This window comes from Amphiura filiformis, chromosome 19 (assembly GCF_039555335.1).
Source record: "Amphiura filiformis chromosome 19, Afil_fr2py, whole genome shotgun sequence".
Lineage (NCBI taxonomy): Eukaryota > Metazoa > Echinodermata > Ophiuroidea > Amphilepidida > Amphiuridae > Amphiura > Amphiura filiformis.
Genome location: NC_092646.1, coordinates 42,359,410 through 42,380,006, shown reverse-complemented (window position 1 = coordinate 42,380,006; position 20,597 = coordinate 42,359,410). Strand labels below are relative to the sequence as shown.

The 20,597-nt window shown below is 36.4% G+C and overlaps 2 protein-coding genes across 3 annotated transcripts in view; one reads left to right on the top strand and one right to left on the bottom strand.

Moving 5' to 3' along the window:
- Positions 1-20,597, bottom strand: part of LOC140141329 (transmembrane protein 135-like) — a 361,936-nt gene that overhangs the window by 21,632 nt on the left and 319,707 nt on the right. The gene's annotated exons all lie outside the window — the stretch shown is intronic.
- Positions 974-19,958, top strand: LOC140141332 (snaclec alboaggregin-A subunit beta'-like). Its single transcript, XM_072163169.1, has 3 exons — positions 974-1,429; positions 7,815-8,738; positions 17,512-19,958. Exons 2-3 carry the CDS (start codon positions 8,444-8,446, stop codon positions 17,736-17,738), a joined length of 522 nt encoding a protein of 173 aa, XP_072019270.1. The 5' UTR covers positions 974-1,429; positions 7,815-8,443; the 3' UTR covers positions 17,739-19,958.

The window sequence follows — 20,597 nt, the reverse complement described above, 5'->3', positions numbered from 1 at the left end:
TAATCATAGAACTTCAAAACAAAACAATATAACAGTATCTAGCCTTGATCACAACTTATTATTTCCCTGAAGTCAACCAAGGAAAGAAAACCTTTTAAAGTTAACTTTTACCAGGATTTGAACCAGAGACCTACATTACATACATGTGACTGCCACTCTTACCATTGGGCTATCAAGCAAACTGATGGCATTAGTCTTTCAAAGAAAGGTGCAAAAGAAGGGCAAAGCCTTGACAACCAAGTGCCATAACAACCAAGTAAGGGTCTTTGGGCATATAACATTGGCTCTTTGCAAGCATTGAAAGTCAATAACGTGTTGTCATGGAAAGAAAAAAGTAGCACCGCCCTATTTTATTATTGAACATAACTTTTTCCATTTAGCCTTTAGCATGTTTAGGCGATGAAAAAAGTTCAGTTGGGTTTGTTTTTTTAGCAGACAGTGGTGTAGGGTGTGCCAATTGTGTGCCAGCATGCAAACAATTGTACAAATTTGATTTTAAACAAGTTGAATTTTGGTCTTAAATTGATCTTTAAAATGACTATTTGTGCTGAAATATGCGCAAAGCTTGGAGGAGGCACAGAATCAATGCTGAATTGGGCAATCCCCCTAAGACGGGCCCAGGGAATTTGCCCTTGCTCTCCCATAACTCACAAAACTATTAAACTATTACTCAACTTATTAACTGATAGCTTATAGTATCAACCAACTTATCTTCCAAGCTGGAAGCTGTCACATAGCATCTGTATTCCAAACAGCGAAGAGCAAAACTCACAATCATTTTCCACAACTCACAAAACTATTACTCAACTTCTTGATATCCCCAAATTGGCAAAGTTTGCAAAGTCCTAAATGTTGCATAGCTAAGTACCAACAATTTAACTTCCTGAGCTGGAGACCGTTACACAACATGCATATAACAGTGAAGAACAAAAACTCACAACCATTTTCCATAACTCACAAAACTATTACTCAACTTCTTGATATCCTCAACTTGGCAAAGTTCTCAAAGTCTTAACTGTAATATAGCTAAGCACCAACCAACTCTTTTCCTCCCAAGCTGGAGACCGTCACATAACATGCATATAAAAGTGAAGAACAAAAACTCACAACCATTTTCCATAACTCACAAAATTATTACTCAACTTCTTGATATCCTCAACTTGGCAAAGTTCTCAAAGTCTCAACTGTAGTATAGCTAAGTACCAACAACTTATCTTCCGAGCTCCAGGCTGTCGAGGCTGTCACGTAGCATGTGTATTATAAACAGTGAGCTATAACAGCAACAGTGAGAAGAGGCTGAAGGACTGGTCAAGAAGCGGGTGACCAAATTCCCTCCCTGGCCAGCACTGGAAAAGTACCTATTTTTATAAGGATATCTTACTCCGATGGGAATCTTTTAACATGAGGAATACTTTAACTTGGAAATGGGGTAAGTGGCACTTAAGTGTTTTTTATACAATAGGAACATGGTCAGAGTGAAAGGGCTTGGGGGAATTGTCATTCTGAGTGTGTTCTGATTTGCGTATGTACCATGCCTGGTAGCCATCAAAACAATGTACTTGACTTGCTGGACTGACTATTTTTCTGGCTAATTTTCTTAGAAAAAGTTGAAGTGTGACTTTAAAAAGATTGTTTTTCAAAAAGCAAATCAATTTTGATGTGTGCAAGACAAAAAGTGACAGAAAGAAATAGTATTTTTCACATACTTATTTTCCAAACTCAAGTATTTCATGTTTTTGGTTTGCTTTGATATACAATGTATGTACCATATAACTTAGTTTCCAATTTAATTTTCCATGTACACATGAAACATAATACAGAAATCTGAAATATGTTAGTTTCATCATTTCAATTTTATTCATAATACACATAAAACAGATATATTAAAAAGAATACATTTAAGGCCAGTCAGGAGGGATGAGAAGGTACATGACCAGGCTCAAACATCCGCAGGCATATTAAACAACAGGACAAACAACATATAAATGCAGTTTATAAAGGAATACAACAATAATAATATATTAGAAATTAGAAATAATATTGCATAAAAAAGTTGACAGGGACCCGCCCCGAAACAATTGCACAAAACGATAAAATATGGTCTAAAAGACGGCACTTTGATTTAAATCGACCAGTCATGGTCATATTTTGAGTAAAAAATTGAGTAAGAACATAGAATTGCACGTTGACTGAGTGATTTTGAGCATTTATCAAAGACCCGTTTCATTGGTTTTTGGCTTTTTGAAACTAAGGGGAATTATATTCTCTACACTTGCAATATATCATTTTCTTTGCTTGTTTTCACATGCTATTTTATGCCTTCCCACAACTAAAAAAAAGAAAAAGGCAGAAATATTTTATATTTGTGTTTAATTTCACACTATTTTGAAAGTTTTGAAATGATATGCAAGCATACAAGAAAAATCTTGAAAACAATAAAGCACTGTGTCCAACTTTAAGCTTGGTCTTAACCCTGGAAATTATGGAAACTTTTGGGCTCATAACTGCTAAATTGTTGGTCTAATGTATATAATTGCAAACGCTTGACAAATGTTGGCAAAATTAATCAGCTTTAGAGAAAATTAACCTCAAAAGAGTATAGTCGCACACTTAATGATGGTGAGATGGCCGAGCGGTTAAGGCGTTGCACTGTCGGCCAGGGAATACGATCGGCGAGGGTTCTTAAGGGAGAATTCTCTTCCTCTCTCAAAATGTTCCTACATTGACTACAATTGTGTTCAGTTACTTTACAGAATAAAATAGTAGAATTTCTTCTCACCACCATACAATGCTTAGCATGTGCAGATAATAGCATGTGCAGATATAGGTAGTGTGTGTGATGTCTCGTGGTTCAGAAGTCACATAAAGCTTGTCAGAGCTATTTGAAAAGAGAAGGGGGTCACCATCCCCGGTTCTGATATCTGCAATAAATCCTACGTTCCAGGATCGTGCATAGGTAAACTGTGCACATAAAGCCAGTGTGCTGATACTACAACAGTTGAGGTAAGCACGTATATGAAAGGAAAGGAAGGAATAATGGCTCTTCCTAATCATGCTAATTGGGCAGCTTGATATATCTTTTTTTGTTTTTCCATTTTTATTCACCTGTACTTGGGCCTGGTGGAAGGGAAAAAAGAACATACAGACATGGTCCACCAGACCCCATCTTAATTACGGTAACCAAGATATATGCAAAGATACAATCAGATTATGACAATGAGATTTAAATACTACTGCCCCACCACGACAACAGGACCCAACCAATACCTCTGTTAAAAAATAATAAAAAAGAGCAAATGCTACGCTACCAAGAATGATGGAAAAGGCAAGCAGAAAAAGAAGTGGTAGCCCAGCAAAAAAAGCATGAAAACACAAAGGCAACTGTTGGGTCCCCCTGCCATGGGTGGGCAGAATCAGCACCATACAACATGCATAATAAGATCAAACAAATAATGTTGGTTACGAGTGCATTAATAAACTAGACCAGGGATTTTCTAGACAAAAACACAAATCCCACCCAAACACCCCCTCAACAATCTAGCTGTTTGACAGTGACTTTGTATGCAAGGTCCATTCTTGAGGACAAGATGTGGGTCCAGTCAGTCACTGCATGTGATAATTAGGCACTGATTGACCTAAAATAAGGTCATACTACCATCTAGGTCATTCATTAACACCTTGTACACTTGTAATTATAACGAGGAAATTATGACAAACTTGTCAAATGAGACATGAATGAAAATAATAGGATGCAGCTTTTGGTATTTACCCTGAAAGTGGACCTTTTTAAAAGAATTACAGGAAATTTGGATCTTTTTTGACCAAAAGGGCAAAAAAAACCTCAATTTTTTCCCTCGCTACACTCGCAAATGGGACTTTTTGGGTCAAAACTCAACAAAAAGGGAGATGGGGGCGGGGCATTTGGGATGCCCCCTCAACTCCCCCTGGTTACAGGCCAGCATAAATCTAATGATATGTTCTTAAAGTGCAGGTAGCTGGGATCACAGATTATAGAAGGAGAAAAAGCTGTCCATAATATGAAAATTTTGACCTTTTGAATTGAAGATATTGGCCGACATTTTCTTCCCCCAAAACACCTAGAAATAATAACAAAAAAATTAGCATTCTTATGTGTAATTAACAAAAAAAGTAGCATTCTTATGTGTAATTAACAAAAAAATAGCATTTTTATGTGCAATTTTCCTACTTTTTGCTATCCAGAGATTGTCACGCTCCCGGGGTCACGCTAATCAGGCGGGCATTAATGCTGAAAAGGACCAATCACAAGCACTGTTATATCATGGGTACATTGCAATAAAGTGACCAGCAAACTTGTAATCAGAAAGAACCACAGTCATATTAAAAGTTTCTGACATTCAATTTTTCCAGGGCTCAGTCAAGTTCAGCTGTTACCTGCATTGATTGGTAGCAGACTTCAGGAATTCCTGCCAAATTTGCTTGACTTGGGGTTCATTTCACTTAAATTGACATGCTTTATTACATTATTTTTCAGTAAAACTGGTTGCAAACATTTCTTTATGTTGCAGTCAATTCTGAAATGTTTTTCACAATCTCAGTGAAATAGATATCTCTTGATGTATTATGTTATTTTAGAGTAAGCATGTTGATATCATTAATCGTCAGGAAACTGTCACATTTGTGTGGTGTAATTTGAGCATATGGCATATCCTTAAAAGTTTATTACTAATTTTTTGAGAAAGTTTTGTTATGACTAAGTTGGGCATTTAATTAAAAAGACAATCTGTCTTGTTTATATCTTTATCCATTTATATTACTGTTTTATCTTGTCATTTATCATTTTAATATTGCATTGTAACTAACAGGCATGAGACTGCACTTTCCTAAAAAAAACCTGAAAATGCATGTGAAATTGGGCAAAAAGTACCAAAATACCATGACTGCTATAACATTTAAGACCCAGCTTTAACCACCGTTTATCAATGGGAGCTGGTAGCCTAATGGATAAGGCGTCCGTCTAGAGATCGGAAGGTCGTGGGTTCGATTCCCATGCCGGCACATTCCCTTGCTTTTTTTTTCAAGTTGGGTTGTGTGCCGGTCGGGATTTGTGTTTATTCGTTGTCATGTTTAATTGTAACACTTTGGGTTGGTAAACTGTTCATTCTTTCTTATTAAATATATTCAGTTTCCTCTTGTAGAGAGCAATCGTTCCCCATTGTGTTTATTTGTTCTTGTGCAGGATGCGTATCCCCATTACCTACTTTACCAAAACAGGCTGAAATTAAATAAAGTTGCAGAAATTTTGATTTAAAAAAACCTGAATTCGGTTTTAAAACTGAAAATTCTCATGCCTGAACTAATTCTCTTTTTGCCCTGTGCCACTTTTAATTTGTTGATGGCACCATCTGACCACAAATTCTCAGTTAATAAAAGAAGCAACAAAACTTTTTTGTACCCCTATTAAAAACTCACCACAAAACATGAGTTGGAGCTGGGCCAATAGCCAGGGCACGTGAACCAGGGATTACCTCCTCACTTTTTCGAGTAATTTCTTATGCTCTTCTTTATAAATTCCAAATTTTGACACCGAGCTGTATTTTCACCAGCGACATCAAATCTTGCAGGTTGCCAAACATGTTTTGCCTTGCTACAGTCCTAAGTGAGGTCTTTATCTTAGTTTTGCTATACCAAGTATTTATCTTTAGAACAATCATCATAATCTGTCAGTTAATTAATTAGTCTGTGATTGCAGGATATATTTGGTAATTAGTTCTTCCTTTTAATGAGTTGTTTCACACAATAGTTTGATGTCCTTCACCCTGCCCAGGGTCTTGTCATATATGGTTGAAACATTGGCTCTTCATAAAGTTAAAGGTGGGTGATCTGCTTGACAGCCTCAATAAATGTAGCGCAAAAAATTTCAACTTTTATAGTACATGGAACGTACTTCCTGGTACTACAATGAGTTTGGGAATTGCCTTATGATCAGTTTTGTCAGTTTTTTGCTCTTGGTGGTACATAACAAGCTACCTTGAAATTCTCCTGGACAAAAAATGTTCTGCTGATCCTGGCTGCAACGTTTATCTGAAGAAGGCTGACTAGGGTACTCCTGCATGCACACATTCCTGATTGATGCTAAAACTAAATAGTTTAGAGGGTGTCTTTTGCCATAAAATGTGTATTATATCCCAAAATTCAAAAAATCTAAATTATTTGATATCAGAAGAACATTCCTCATATCTGATGTGCTCTCAGGTCCCACAAAAAATATGTGAAAATGTCACTATCCGAGCCCTTAATTCGGCAAACTTCTTTGTACTACAGTACACATCTACTTCCACCTGACCCTTCACATAAACTTTGCCATGCATGATTACTTTAATCATAGGCCTATGATTTAATCTTCACCAATCAGATTCTAATACCATGGTGTGCTAACTCCATTGCAACATGACCTTTAAAAGTAGGAATGGCCTGTCAAAAGAATCGTTCATATCAAAAACAATTCTGAAGCGGAGCTACAACATTTCTGGTCTTTCTGGTCGCCTTAAATGTACTGGCAGGAAGTGGGAGCTTTTCACCGATACAAGACCTGCTTTGAATACATTAAAGGCCTACTGAGGAATGTTAACTTACTATACACACTCTATGTTAAATGAAGCTATTTTTGCATAGATGTACATTTGTAACACTTTATAACTTCTTGACCAACTTGCAAAATGGACCGGTTACTGAGGCTCACAAGCTGCCCACCATCATTGGGGGTGTCTTCTTTTGTACAGGGATGTGCCACACAGACTTTCAGATGCTGACTTTCTCTATACCTACTTTTTGCTGTTTTCGCTACCCATCAGTATACCGATTTTCAACAAAAAAACACCAAAAAATCACCCAAATTTGCCCAAATTGGGCGCTTTAAAGGGCACTTTTGCCACTTTTACCACATCTGTGTCTATTGGAGTATGTCAACTTGCATCCGTTTCACTTAACTTTCAGCATTAGTTTTACCCATTTAGAAATTGTTTTATAGCGTTTCGTTGAAAATTCTGAAGCGGAACTACAACATTTCTGGTCTTTCTGGTCGCCTTAAATGTACTGGCAGGAAGTGGGAGCTTTTCACCGATATGAGACCTGCTTTGAATACATTAAAGGCCTACTGAGGAATGTTAACTTACTACACACTCTATGTTAAATGAAGCTATTTTTGCATAGACGTACATTTGTATCACTTTATAACTTCTTGACCAACTTGCAAAATGGACCGGTTACTGAAGCTCACAAGCTTCCCACCATCATTCGGGGGTCTTCTTTTTGCGGGATGTGCCACACAGACTTTCAGATGCTGACTTTCTCTATACCTACTTTTTGCTGTTTTTGCTACCCATCAGAATACCGATTTTCAACAAAAAACACCCAAATTTTCCCTAATTGGGCATTTTTAAGGGCACTTTTACCACATCTGTGTCTATTGGAGTATGTCAACTTGCATCTGTTTCACTAACTTTCAGCATTAGTTTTACCCATTTAGAAAATGTTTTATAGAATTTCGTTGAATTAAGAAATTTTCTAATGTAAACAGGGTCTATGTGCTCATGTAAGGAAAAGACTTGCATCAATATGAAATATGTAAATGTCTTTATTTATCTTAATTTCCAGATGTCATTGTCACCTTTCACTGAACTGTAAAAAGCTATAGGAAAGTGACAAAATACCTTTACAACAAATTTTTACAAAAAAGTTTTATTCATACAAAATTATATATAGTTCCTCCAATGAACCATTAATTACTGTATATCAAAATAATTATTCTCGACACTTTGTTTCTTTCTCACCAGGTAGATAAATTGGTCTACTGTTGTTCTTAGTCTTCAACCTGGACTTAAAGCACCCAACCATAGACTCTACAGTCTATGACCCACTGAGCACAAAGTCTGAGTTAATTCTTATGCCAAAGGATAATAGCCGAATGTAGGATATAGGCATACATTGGATCACAGAACCCCGGCACAGAATCTATGACTGGATATACACACACTTTACAAAGATTGTACCAATTAAAGCAGCAAAATTCAATTTCCTTGGGATAAGCTTATCCTTTATAGAAAGACAACATCTCACTTGGAATTAACTAATCCACGTCTCTGGAAAATGCATCACGTCCACATCTGTAATTTTTGAGAAACTGGACACCGCTGGCCAGGATTAGAAGCAAGAACATACGGATTGACTCAAATTGGTGCATCCTACACACCGGACAGATACTTCATTGATGAATACTACATTGCTTCTGTTATATCATCGGAACTTGGTATTCAAACTTCTCTATGATTAATGATTGTTTGCCTTAGGTGAATCACTTTACAAAGACTATAATCAGCTGCTGTATCAGTGATGGTTTTATACGTATGTGAGTGACATTGTGAAGAACATCATTAGCGTTTTTACGTTGTACAAACTCGACAAAATGAAAACTTTGACCAAACTCCTCCTTGCTTTTGCAAGCATCATATCTTTTCTACCTCTGCTAGTCTCCGCCATAAACTACTGTCCGCCATTCTGGACACACTATCAGCTACAGAAAGGAACATATTGTTATAGATACTTTGGTGAGAAGACGTCATGGCTTGAGGCGGAGGCTACATGTACAAATTTCACCATCTGTGAGGGTAAAGAGACGGCGCATTTGGTATCTATTGGATCCATGGAAGAAGAAGAGTTTATTGTACAGTACTGGCAATCTATGGTGGGACCATTCCCAGGTAGGTGCTATACCGTGTTTTTGTTTGTTTGTTTGTTTGTAAGTTTGTTTGTTTGCTACTGTCCACTAGTATGGTAAGTTACGGTAAGAGCATCTCTTACATAGTTGTTCGTTTATTTCATCAGGGGAGTGCAATACAGTCGATCATTTTTTCAATTTTGCAGGGTTTATTTTAGTTTCAGTTTGTTTATACTTCTTTTTAATTTAAAACTGTTTCTAAGATTTGTAAAGTAGCTTAAATGTGCATTTATATTAGCTATATTTTAATAATCAATTAATAACTAAATTTGGCCAAAAATGGCACATACGAGTGATAGGACTATATGTGTGTTGGTTGGTTTTATTGAGTTTGCAGGAGGTACATTGTGGGGGTACTTTCAAGTATGAGTCTACATTGTGGGCATAGTATTTCAACATTGTGGGGGCACCCCCACAATGAAGACATCTGCCAATGGCATTTTAGGGCCTCTGGAGGGGGTAGGGGTAGGTCTTAAATATACCACCAGAGTGACACACTGTACATTACACCATCAGCCACTATGGGAGTATCAACACACAGTTTCATACCCCCACAATGTATGTTCATACCTATTTATACCCCCACAATGTCATGTTGTACCAATAAACATACAACACACACAAATCTTATGGGGGTACCCCACAATGTAGCTCTTGCGGGTATGTGTGTTTTGCCCATTGTGTGACAATTGGTTCCAACAAGAAGAACTTGTTATAGTAGATGTTTTAATAGCATTGGTACTAATGTTGCTAAATTAGCCACTGTATGAGAGGGATATTAAACAAACCATCAACAATTGATTAAGGAAATTGACAATTTCTTACGACAAATTGATACACCAGCTGAGATGTGTGTAAATGTGATTACAATATATTACACTGAAGAAAGAAATGCTTGAAATTGATGATACAGACCAGTCTGGGCACAGGCTGTATCAAAATGATTCAGTGTTTATGCCAAGTTTCCTGCGATTATGACCAAATCAAATTACCACATATGATGCAATTAATTTGTAGATGAATGTTATAAAAGATAAATAAACAATAAATTCTGGTCATTTGAAGAGGATCCAATGTTGTAGGCCTAATTGGAAGATCATAACCTACACTGTAAATCCCTAGCCAGTGGCGTACCGTGGCTGCTCCTACCCCGGGGATGAAGAAAATTGAATTTTGCCGCCCTTTCCTCAACAGCCCAAAAGGTTGACCCTAACTTTTTTTTTTCGGTGGTTTGAAAAAGTGAAGAAAAAAAAAAAAAATAGGTTTTAGGCGCTAGTGCCCTAAAAGCAATGTATATAGTACCCTTCTTTGCCCCTTCTTCTTCCGCCGCCCTTCTTTTTGACACCCCTTCTTCTTCCGCCACCCCTTTGTTTTGGCTGCCCCTACTTTAACCCTGGAGAGCTCACACACCCCCAAAGCCCTCCCCCCCCAAAAAAAAATATGCGCATGCTATAGCTGTAACACTTAACATGTTAGGCATTTAGCCAAATTGTTATTTATATCTACAGATATACCTTTTCAGAAAAAATATTTTGATATATATATTTGGCACTTCAACAATTGACTTAAAAAATCTAGAACAACCCGATTAAAAGGATTTTCATTTCTCAATCGCATCTATGAGTGTGCAAGAAAAGGAAATCCAGATATCCAAATGGGTACACAGTGATAATCTGCTGTTGATTTGGTATGAAATGATATGTGTAAGAATGCTTTCAGCTGGGGGGGGGCTATTAAACTTTTGAAGTGACAGGTATGTGACTGTCAAAAGGCCCCCCTTTCTGAAGTCGATTATACCCAATTACCCCCTTTTTAAAAATTCATACCCAATGACTCCCATTTTTTACATTCAGCTACCCAAAGACCCCATATTTTTCTTGAATTTTATCATCAAAATACCATAAAATATTGAGAAAACTTTTCAGCACATTTAATTGTAAATGTGGCAAATATGAAAGTAGAATTTTACTCCTTTTTTTGTATTTTCCTTTGTAAATGCCCCCCGCTTTTCATTTTGTTATACCCAATGACCCCCTTTTTTAAAATAACATTTGTTTATACCGATAGTCCCCTAATCCCTGATCGTTGCCAGTAGGCATATACCTGTCACTTGTTGGGTGTCTCCACCCCTGCTTTAGGACAAAAAATTGTTAACATAATATTTAAATGACTCTTTAGATATAATATTATTATGAGAAGGAGAAGGAAACAAACATAGGGAGAGGAAAAGGAAAGGAATGGAGAGTAAGGAGGAAATCAAGTACTTGAGCAAATCTGATTCCTAATTCCTAGGGATTCGCAAGTATTTGCTGTGTAAAGCAGTATGCAGACTCCGAGTATTAGACGTACAATATTGTATGTAACATATCTATGTTATTTAATCTATTGCCATTCTATTTCCAGTAATATTTAAGTTCTAACGAATGTTTGATGATGTAAAATCGATAATATGTTACGTATAATATCTGGTAGAAATATATTATCGATTTTACGTCATCAAACATTCGTTAGAACTTAAACATTACTGGAAATAGAATGGCAATAGATTTTAAAAAAAGTAGATATGTTACATACAATATTGTACGTCTAATAAAAAGTCTGCATACTGCTTTAGGATTCAGACTTATTTGCCGTGGGTGTAATATATGTTATTTTGGCACTATATACAGACTATCAAATTGGGGTGGTTCTGACAGGAATTTCCTTTTCAATTGATTTTACTGTTGTTATGGGCTATAAATACAAATAACAATACATACAACTGAAAAGCTAGATATATACAACCATTCTATAACAGTAAATATGCTTATTTTTCACCAAAATTGGGTTTTTTTCTTGAAAAGTTAAAAAATTAAATTTAAGGTGGGTTTTCATTTTGTACATTACAACATTTTTCAAAATATCACATTTAACTGGACCGTACTATTTTTGAACTGGTGACAGTTTCACATTTTAGCCTTGATAGTAAGTCTAGTTGAACATATTTTTTTTAAAGCGGGATGTCATTTTCTTCAGAAGGGGGTCATTTTTTATGACCCTCCTATCTTGGGTCGAACATTTGTATGACACCCCTATCCCTTCCCCTTCCACCTACACAGACTCAAGACAAATTATTCATTGCCGGAACAAAGGCGCGAAGTGCACAAAAACTTTGATTGTAAGTGTGACGAAAGTGCGCAAAGTGCATTAAAATTTTGATCGTAAGTGCAAAGAAGGCGTACTGAGCATGCAAAATTATATAAATAAAGATTGTGCGTACATTTTGATTGTAAGCTAAAAGAATGCGCATGAGTAGCCCTCGAATTAACCCACGGCACCCATGGCATTTTGCCGTGGGTGCCCATCCCCACTGCCGTAATGCCCTCAAAATATGTCCTTTACCCAAGGCAGTCACTTGCCGTGCCCTCTAATGAAGATGCCGCCGGTGCCCCAGCCCTGCCCCTTCATTATAAAATCATCTATCTATGTTTGTGTGTGTTTTCTTCACTTTTGAGAAATTGCCTTGGTGCCCTTCTCAAATTTTCAACAGTTGCCATGATGCCCTCTTGAAATATTACAAACTGCCGTGCTGCCTTGCCTTTTCAGTGAAAATCCAAGGCAATTTTCAACTTGCCCTAAAAAAGTTGCTGTGCCCCTTCAGATCCTTAATTCGAGGGCTGCGCGTGAGGTGCTCAGTATAAACAAGTTCTTATAGAATGACATTTAAATGTGTTGTGTAAGAAGGGTATATTCTACTCCTCAATATAAAGTCACATTTTGAGCCGTGATTATTAAGTTAACTGTGTCATCGGAAATATGACCATTTTGGGTCAAAGTGGTAACATTTATGATGATTCTATAAAACATTTGAGCTCATGGTAATTATCTTATTATCTGCAGTATAGTTGTGTTCACATTGTCGGACGTACACCCGGCGGAACTTGGTCGGCGCAAGTTGCTAGGAGTAGCGGTATGCGCTACCAGGAGTAGTGGCAGTGTGAACGATGGTCAGCGTAAGTTCCGCCAGGCGTACGTCCGACGATTTACTCCTGACAAAAGTCAGGAGTAGCGAGCTGGGTGTAACCTCCGCCAGGCGTAAGTTGCAATGTGAACGCTGCTACTCCTGGCACCCGGTGTAAGTTTGACCTTTTGTTGGTTGGAACTAAGACATTACATACTGTGTGGTTGAAAAAAGGTCACGGAAACACTGGAAGTGGTAGCCGGTGTTTACGCCGACCAGAATTGAATGCTTGGTGGAACTGGTCAGCATAGTGCTAGGAGTACGCTAGGTGTGGACACGTGGTAGGAGTAGCGAAAATATTTGTGGAATTTTTATCAATGTTAGCGTAAGTTTACACCGGGTGTAACTCAAAATGTGAACAAGACTTATGACACATTGTCACATATTGTTTATTTCCATTAATTAATAAGACACATTAATGATATACAGCTTACACTTTATGTCAAACATTAATGATGACTACATAGCCCTTATTGACCTAGCTCTAGTTTAGAGTCATGGCAAAAGCACCATCAGTCCAGTATGCAATATACCCAATAGTGAGCATTCAGCCTTCGTTGATAGTTTCGTCTCAATCTTTGCCCTCATTTGCAACTCCCGCTACCAGGATTGCAAACAATTCTTTGAGCAAATTTAGCATATGTAATACTAATTGCCTACCAACAAAAATATGCCCAAAAATTTAAAAATGTAAGAAACCCAAAATTTTTATTACTTTCTGTAAATTTTATCTTATTTATCTTCAAATTCTTCATTATGTGTTTTTTTTGTAGCAAATTTCACTTTCTTAAATTAATCTTTTTCCGCTTTATCAAAGTCACCAAAAGTCACAAAACCATGGTGGTCAATTTTCTAGTCACAAGATGATAGTTTAAAGTCACCTAATTCAGAGGAGACCAATGTGCCCAATTGGGCACATTTGGGCAAAAGTGCCCATAAGTTAACTTAAAAGGCACCCAATTTTGGTAACTTTGGGTGATAACTGTGAAAGGTATCATACTAGAGTTGCATATACAGCAAAGTGCAGGTATAGAGAAAGTCATTTTTTTAAGAACCCCCTGGGCCCATGATAATGCACTAGAGAACATGAATACTGTGCCAGTCCAGCATGATCTCATCATGTTTTATTGAATCAATGAGAAGGAAATCAGTTAATCAGTAATGAGCTACATTGACTGTTTCATTGAAATAGTTTGTTATCAATAGATTGCCAGAGTTATGCATGATCTGCAACTATAATACAATAATGAGGCATGAAAACAGCATGCTCTTTGCCTTTCAGGCTGACCTAAAACATACTTACACATACACAACAAACCATGAAACAAACCAGAGACAAAATTACAGATAAAAACCAAGAACTTATCAAATGAATACATTACTATTTACTAAGAGGTTAATAAACTGTGCATTGGTTATTTGGAGGGCATTGTGAAAAATCTAAATGCCCTGATAAATATCGGAGCATTTTGAATTTTTGGCCCCTGTGTGGCCAAAAAAACTGACCACCCCCCAAAATTTGACCTTTTTGCTTATAACTCAAGAACGGTATGTTGCAGGTAGATCAAACTATACAATCCTTGCAATGACAGGAATAATTGGCGTGCTTGTTACCCGGGGGGTACTCAGTACAAATGACCATACGGGGACGTGCCGCAAACATGGGTAGCATTTTCAGCCTTCTGGTAAATCAATGACCCCCTTTTCAAAGCCTATTTTGGTATATGAGGAGCTTTGTTTCAAAACCCCTTACATCCACTTTTGGCCAAATTGAGTTATTGGCATAATATTATAGTGTGGGTAAAAATACACATTTTGGTGGTTGTTTGACCTTCATACTACCTTCCTTCCGAGTTATCGCATATTTCCGCTTGGGAAATCTTAGGAATTTCCGAAATCTGAACTTAAAATGAATATAGAATTGTTTTGTTTTAAATTTTTTGATGTATAATGGTAGCCTGGAATGTTCTTTACCTATTAAAACCAAAAGGAACTGTTTTTGGGTCACTATGTTTGAAAAAATCATTTTAATTAACAAAAGGTGTAGCTTCTGAAATACCCAAAAAATTCATAATTAAAAAAGTAAATGAGATATTTCAATTTTTTTTTTTGATTTTCAAACCATTAGTCAAGTTACATAATGTAGTGCAAACAAATGGGCTCAAATTTGATTGCAAAGGTGGTTTCTAGAAAAGGGGTAAATTTATTTTGTTGCAAAACCCCTTACATCCACAAAAGGTGCGATATAAAAGAAATAATAAAATAAATAGGAAGCCTTGAAAATTCTCCCAAACCTATTCTTTTAGTTTCTATTCATCAACACTTTATCCAATCCCAAATTGAATCAAATCGAACAAGTAATACTTGCACAATTAAAAAAAGCTGTTTTTCTCAAAAAGTCAAAAGTGGATGTAAGGGATTTTGCAACAAAGCTCTTCATATGAATGGGTCCTTTTCTCAAAATTTTCTCAATTTTTTCGGAAAACAGCCCAATTTTTCCTTAATCTAGCCAAAATTTTGGGGAAATTTGTAAAAACTAAGACAATTTTGGTTAAATTCAGCCGAAAATTTCGACTTTTGGGATATCAATGGGTCCAAATTTCTTGAAAAATTAGTATATTTATGGGTCCACTTTCAAAATCTCAGCGGCACGTCCACAGCAAAACCAAACTTGAGTACCCCCCCCCCCCCCCCCGGGCTTGTTAACCAGATTTGAGCAACTTTGAAATTTGAAATGGCGGCCATATAGTAAAATGGCCGCCACAGGAGTTCATCCCTACGGTTTCCATGTTAACAAATAACATGTAAAATATCACTAAGAAGGGTCCAAGGAACAAAATGATACCACGCACGGAGGATCTGGGGTGAGGTGCATGGGGGCCTTATCTAGGTCATGGACCTAGGTCATGGACCTAGGTCATGGACAGGGCATGGACAGGGCAGATTTCATTTGATCAAAAATATCATTAAAGCAGAAAATAATATATAGTAATCAAGTAAAACTTTCTCATATAATTATGCATTTTAGTGCATCATTGAAAACTGAACAAAAATGAAATAGTAAATCACAACACAATCACCAAGTGTCCCTTTAATTTGCCTGGAAAATCACATAGAGTGCCTTTAATTTTCAGTCTATTAACTGTCCAAACTGAAGCAAGCATTTCTGGATATTTTCTTAGCTGTTCATTTCTTGCCTATGTTATGGAAGCGATAAATATCAAAATCATAACAAACCCTCTAGACAGTGTAATACATACCCTACTGCTATGCAAACTGTGATAGCATTTAGAGATTATGTCCGACATGTGTTCCTGAAGTTGTTCTTGCGATTCATGACATCATATCAATATTATCATGTATTGAAATTATTGGAGTGCTTCAGAAAAACACATGTGGGCATTCCACTAGTAAATATATATATGATTTTATTTGTTATTTTAGTTAGATTTTATAATCAATTAATATCAAAGAGATTACAATGAAAGAGTACCAACTCAAAATTGCCTTGTGTGTAACACTATAGACCACTTGACATGCGACGTCATTGCCCGGCAGTATGTATGTGTTGTTGTTTGCCCTGCAGTGTGCGTACGCATCGTAATTTGCTCAGGGCACATGCATTTTAAATCGCCCATGCACCACATTTCATATAGTACAAGAAAGCCATTGAACAGTGTAGCAGTTCGTTCAACCATATCGATAGACCAGTCCTCCACCTTTGTTGATAAACAATGATGTTAAGTGGTCTATATAGTAAAGCCTAAATGGGAATTATACTTGAAGTATGCGCATGTAGTGCTTAGTGCATGTTTTTGGCACCATGCATTACACACAGATCGCAAACAACCACAAACTTCAAATCCAACCCAAAATTTGATATTTGCCTATATCTCAAGAACTGTGCACTAAGGCCTACCTAGATACTTTTTTCTGAATTCTTAGGAGAGGAATATTTTAGTATGCTTTTTAACCAGATTTTGACCAATTTGAAATTACACCCCTACATTTAAGTGACCATTTTGGATTTATGCAAATTAGGCACTGTTCCACTACTTGAATTTTCCAGGACTTTTGATATCTTTTTATGTTTTACTTTTGGGATATGGATGCATGTGAAATAGATTCTTGCAATTTTTTGTGGGTCATAATCTGAATTGCCTAAATTACAAAGAGTTGACTGAGGAATTATAAATCATATCCTTGCCCATGATTTGAACCCTGGACCTTTGAGTCTCTAGACCAGCAAACTCAATGAAGCTTGACATCACCTATTCTAAAATGTTATGTGATAATATATAAGCAAATTATTTCAATATCAGCTTTGAGGATAGCAACTATTTTAAACTGTTGTGATTTGGTAGTTCACAGCATCTTGTGAATGGTAGTGAGCTTTGGCAAAAATTGCATTGATCATTTCGTAGTGAGTGTGTAGAAGAATTTAAATATCACAGCTATACTTTTGTAGGTCCTGTGGATCCTCTTCAGTTGAACCACAGGACCTACAAAATATGTTGTAAAGATGGCTTAAACAACAACACTTTTCTAAAACATACATAAGTCATTAACAACAATAAATCAAGCAAGTTTTCAAAGTATATGATCTGTAAAATGGACTTTTGCAAGACATCAAGGTGTTATTTTTCAATAATATATTGATTTAGATAATGAAAATCAATTTCTTTTGGCTGCTTCGACCAACAGTACCCTTAACCTTTCTATTTTGTCTTTATTTTTCTCTCTCTCTCTCCTACAGGAGAAAGAGGAGTCTGGATAGGATACTGCAAGGAATACCCTGAGGAAGACTGGAAGTGGACTGCACCCACTGGCACCACCCATCAGAACTGGTATCCAGACAAGGGTCCTCCCAGAGATGATGTTGGATGTGCGCAGCAGATATCAGCGGTATATGGAAGGCCGTATTGGGATGTGTCGGAATGCTATGATTGGCATCCGTTTATTTGCAAGATGAGAGCGATGTGAATATTATGGACACACTCAGAAACAGTAGCATAGAAGCAGGTGTGCAACACAGACCAGCGATGGCTTTGCCCCAAATTGTACTGAGTAATTGATATTTGAACTGAGTCGGATTGACATATGAGTTTTCATGCCAAAACGCAAAACACTGACAAAATATGCAAAAATATGATGAAATATGTGAAATCCAACATGGCATTACTCTTAACTTGAGATGAGACAGACTACCCCTGTGGAAGATTTTGGAAATATCTTCCACGGGGGAGTATGAATTTCATATAGAATTAGCACATTAGGCAGTTCCATTTGAATTTCATTCACCCTCTGAGAAATATTGAACCTGAATCTTCCACAGAGGGAGGATGAGTTTCGAAATGAGTAGGTTAATGTGCTACCATGTGGACACAGGGGGAGGGTGGATTTTAAATGGAATGGCCCAATGCCCTTCCACAAAACACAACATAATATTCCCAGTGTCCGCTATTAAGGTAATACAATGTATTGTTGGTCGAAGCAGCAACAAAAAAATGTAGTTCACAGCATCTTGCGAATGGTAGTGAGCTTTAGCAAAAATTGCATTGCTCAATTCATAGCGAGCGTGTAGAAGAATTCAAATATCACAGATATACTTTTGTAGGTCCTGTGGTTCTTGAGTTATGTTGTAAAGAGGGCTGAAACAACAACACTTTTGTAAAACGTACATAACTCATTAACAACAATAAATTAAGCAGGTTTTCAAAGTATATGATTTGTAGAATGAACTTTTGCAAAACACCAAAGTGTTATTTTTCAATAATATGTTGATTCAAATAATGAAAATCGATATTTTTTTTGGCTGCTTCGACCAACAATACCTCGTATAACCTTGAGCCCAGTGTTCTCAGGGCATCATGGTTTGCGAACGTGAGCGGCTCTCGTTCGGAACTTTTTATCATTGTCCGAGTACATAACTGGAAGATCATATGTGACATGATCAAGGGGTGATCAATGATCAAGGAGTCGAATGCCGCTGATATTGTTTCTGAGATATTGGCAAAAACAGTTTTCAAATTCTTTTGTTTTATATTGTTTTTAGCCATTGATAAATTGCTCATAACTCAGTAACCAGATGTCCGATTTTGATGGGGTTTGCATCAAAATGTAGCATTTGTAAACTGCCAGAAAATGCTGTAAAAAACTTCAAATTGAATATTGCTGACATGTGACTCATTCCCTTTGATCATGTCACATATTGAAATATAAATTTCCAAAAGGGGCTATGAAGTAGACTAGCTTAGAATTAGGATACAGTGGCATAAATTCGAAGCTAAGAAACAAAATCTCTTCATCCACAAAATCCTCATCCTGACAAAGTGCTATGTAACACGAGACCTTACTATAAACACAAGGATTCTACATAAAATAATACAATTTTGAACCCCGGCCAACCTTTTGTATTTAGACAAGTTCCACTCAAGGAAATCATCGCTGTAGTATAACTTCCCCTCCAATGGTGACATATAAACATTTCCCCTACCCCCAGGGGAAGAGTTTCTACAACTTCCAAAGTGTAACATATTTGTGAGCCACGCCTAGCCCTAAAGGTGCAGTGAACCAGATCTTCGAACTCTGTAGAAAGGGATGTTTAGGGGAGCGGATTGAAATCAGTATAAGCAAATAGCAATATACTACATTTATAATTGATAAATAATTACAAAGAACTGTGTAGCTCTGTATAATCATGGGATTTAGAGTGCAAAAATGTCTTATCTGCATTTGTGTCATTTTGCAGTTTTTTTGTGTTTCAACTTTTTTACTTTATTTATTGTTCTAAACTTTTCAATAATTCATTATTCAATTCAATTTTTTTTTAAATAGCTTGAAACGTGTGCATTTACCTAAACTGTAGACTTCCATCTACTTGTATAGCACATATGCCTCTATATGAGTGTTTTTTATGACGACAGAGATGAAAGACAGACACCCTCCACAAAAACATTACTATTATATAGATTGGTCTTAAATAATACATGCTTGTACAGCCACCTGTATCAGTATTATAGTTGCTCAAACTCAAAATAATGTTTTTGTGGAGGCAATGTCTGCAGGCCTTTCATCTCTTTTGTCAAAAACACTCATTCATGGTCATGTATGCTTACAGATGGAATTCTATGGTATTTTCATAATCCATTAAGGGATCTAAAATGAGCGTTTGGACAGTATTTATTTTGGGACATTAGAGCACATCAGACATATCGAATTGCATTCTGAATCGAAGAATGTCATTCTGATATCAAATAATTTTGATTTTTTGAAATTCGCAATTTAATACACATTTTATGGCAAATCATTAAAATTGATATTTTTGATATTTAACAGTACTTGAAGTAAACTTTATAAATCTGATGATCGATACTTAAAGTGTATGTAGGTGGGATGAAAAGCCGACGATCAATTGAAAATTTTGACCTTTTGAATTGAAGATATGGATTGTTTTTCCCCAAACACCAAAAAAAAATAGGTCTTTTAGGGAAAAAAGTCCATATCTTCAATATAAAAGGTCAAAATTTTCAATTGATCGTCAGCTTTTCCTCCCAGCTACATACACTTTAAGAATATATCATTAGATTTATAAAATTTATTTCGAGGACTGTTATATATCAAAAATTTGAAAAATATCCAATTTTAATAATTTGTCATAAAATTTGTATTATATCGTGGATTTCAAAAATTAAAATTATTTGATATCAGAAAGACATTCTTCAGTATACAGAATGCAATTCGATATGTCTGATGTGCTCTCATGTCCCACAAAAAATACTGTAAAACATAATAAACACTCATTTTAGATCCCTTAATAACCCAAATTTACCAAAATGTCAC

Coding starts and splice junctions, on each gene's coding strand:
- LOC140141332 (XM_072163169.1), top strand. CDS start 8,444: ATGAAAACTTTGACCAAACTCCTCCTTGCTTTTGCAAGCATCATATCT. Junction 8,739..17,511: donor TATGGTGGGACCATTCCCAG/GTAGGTGCTATA, acceptor TCTCTCCTACAG/GAGAAAGAGGAGTCTGGATA.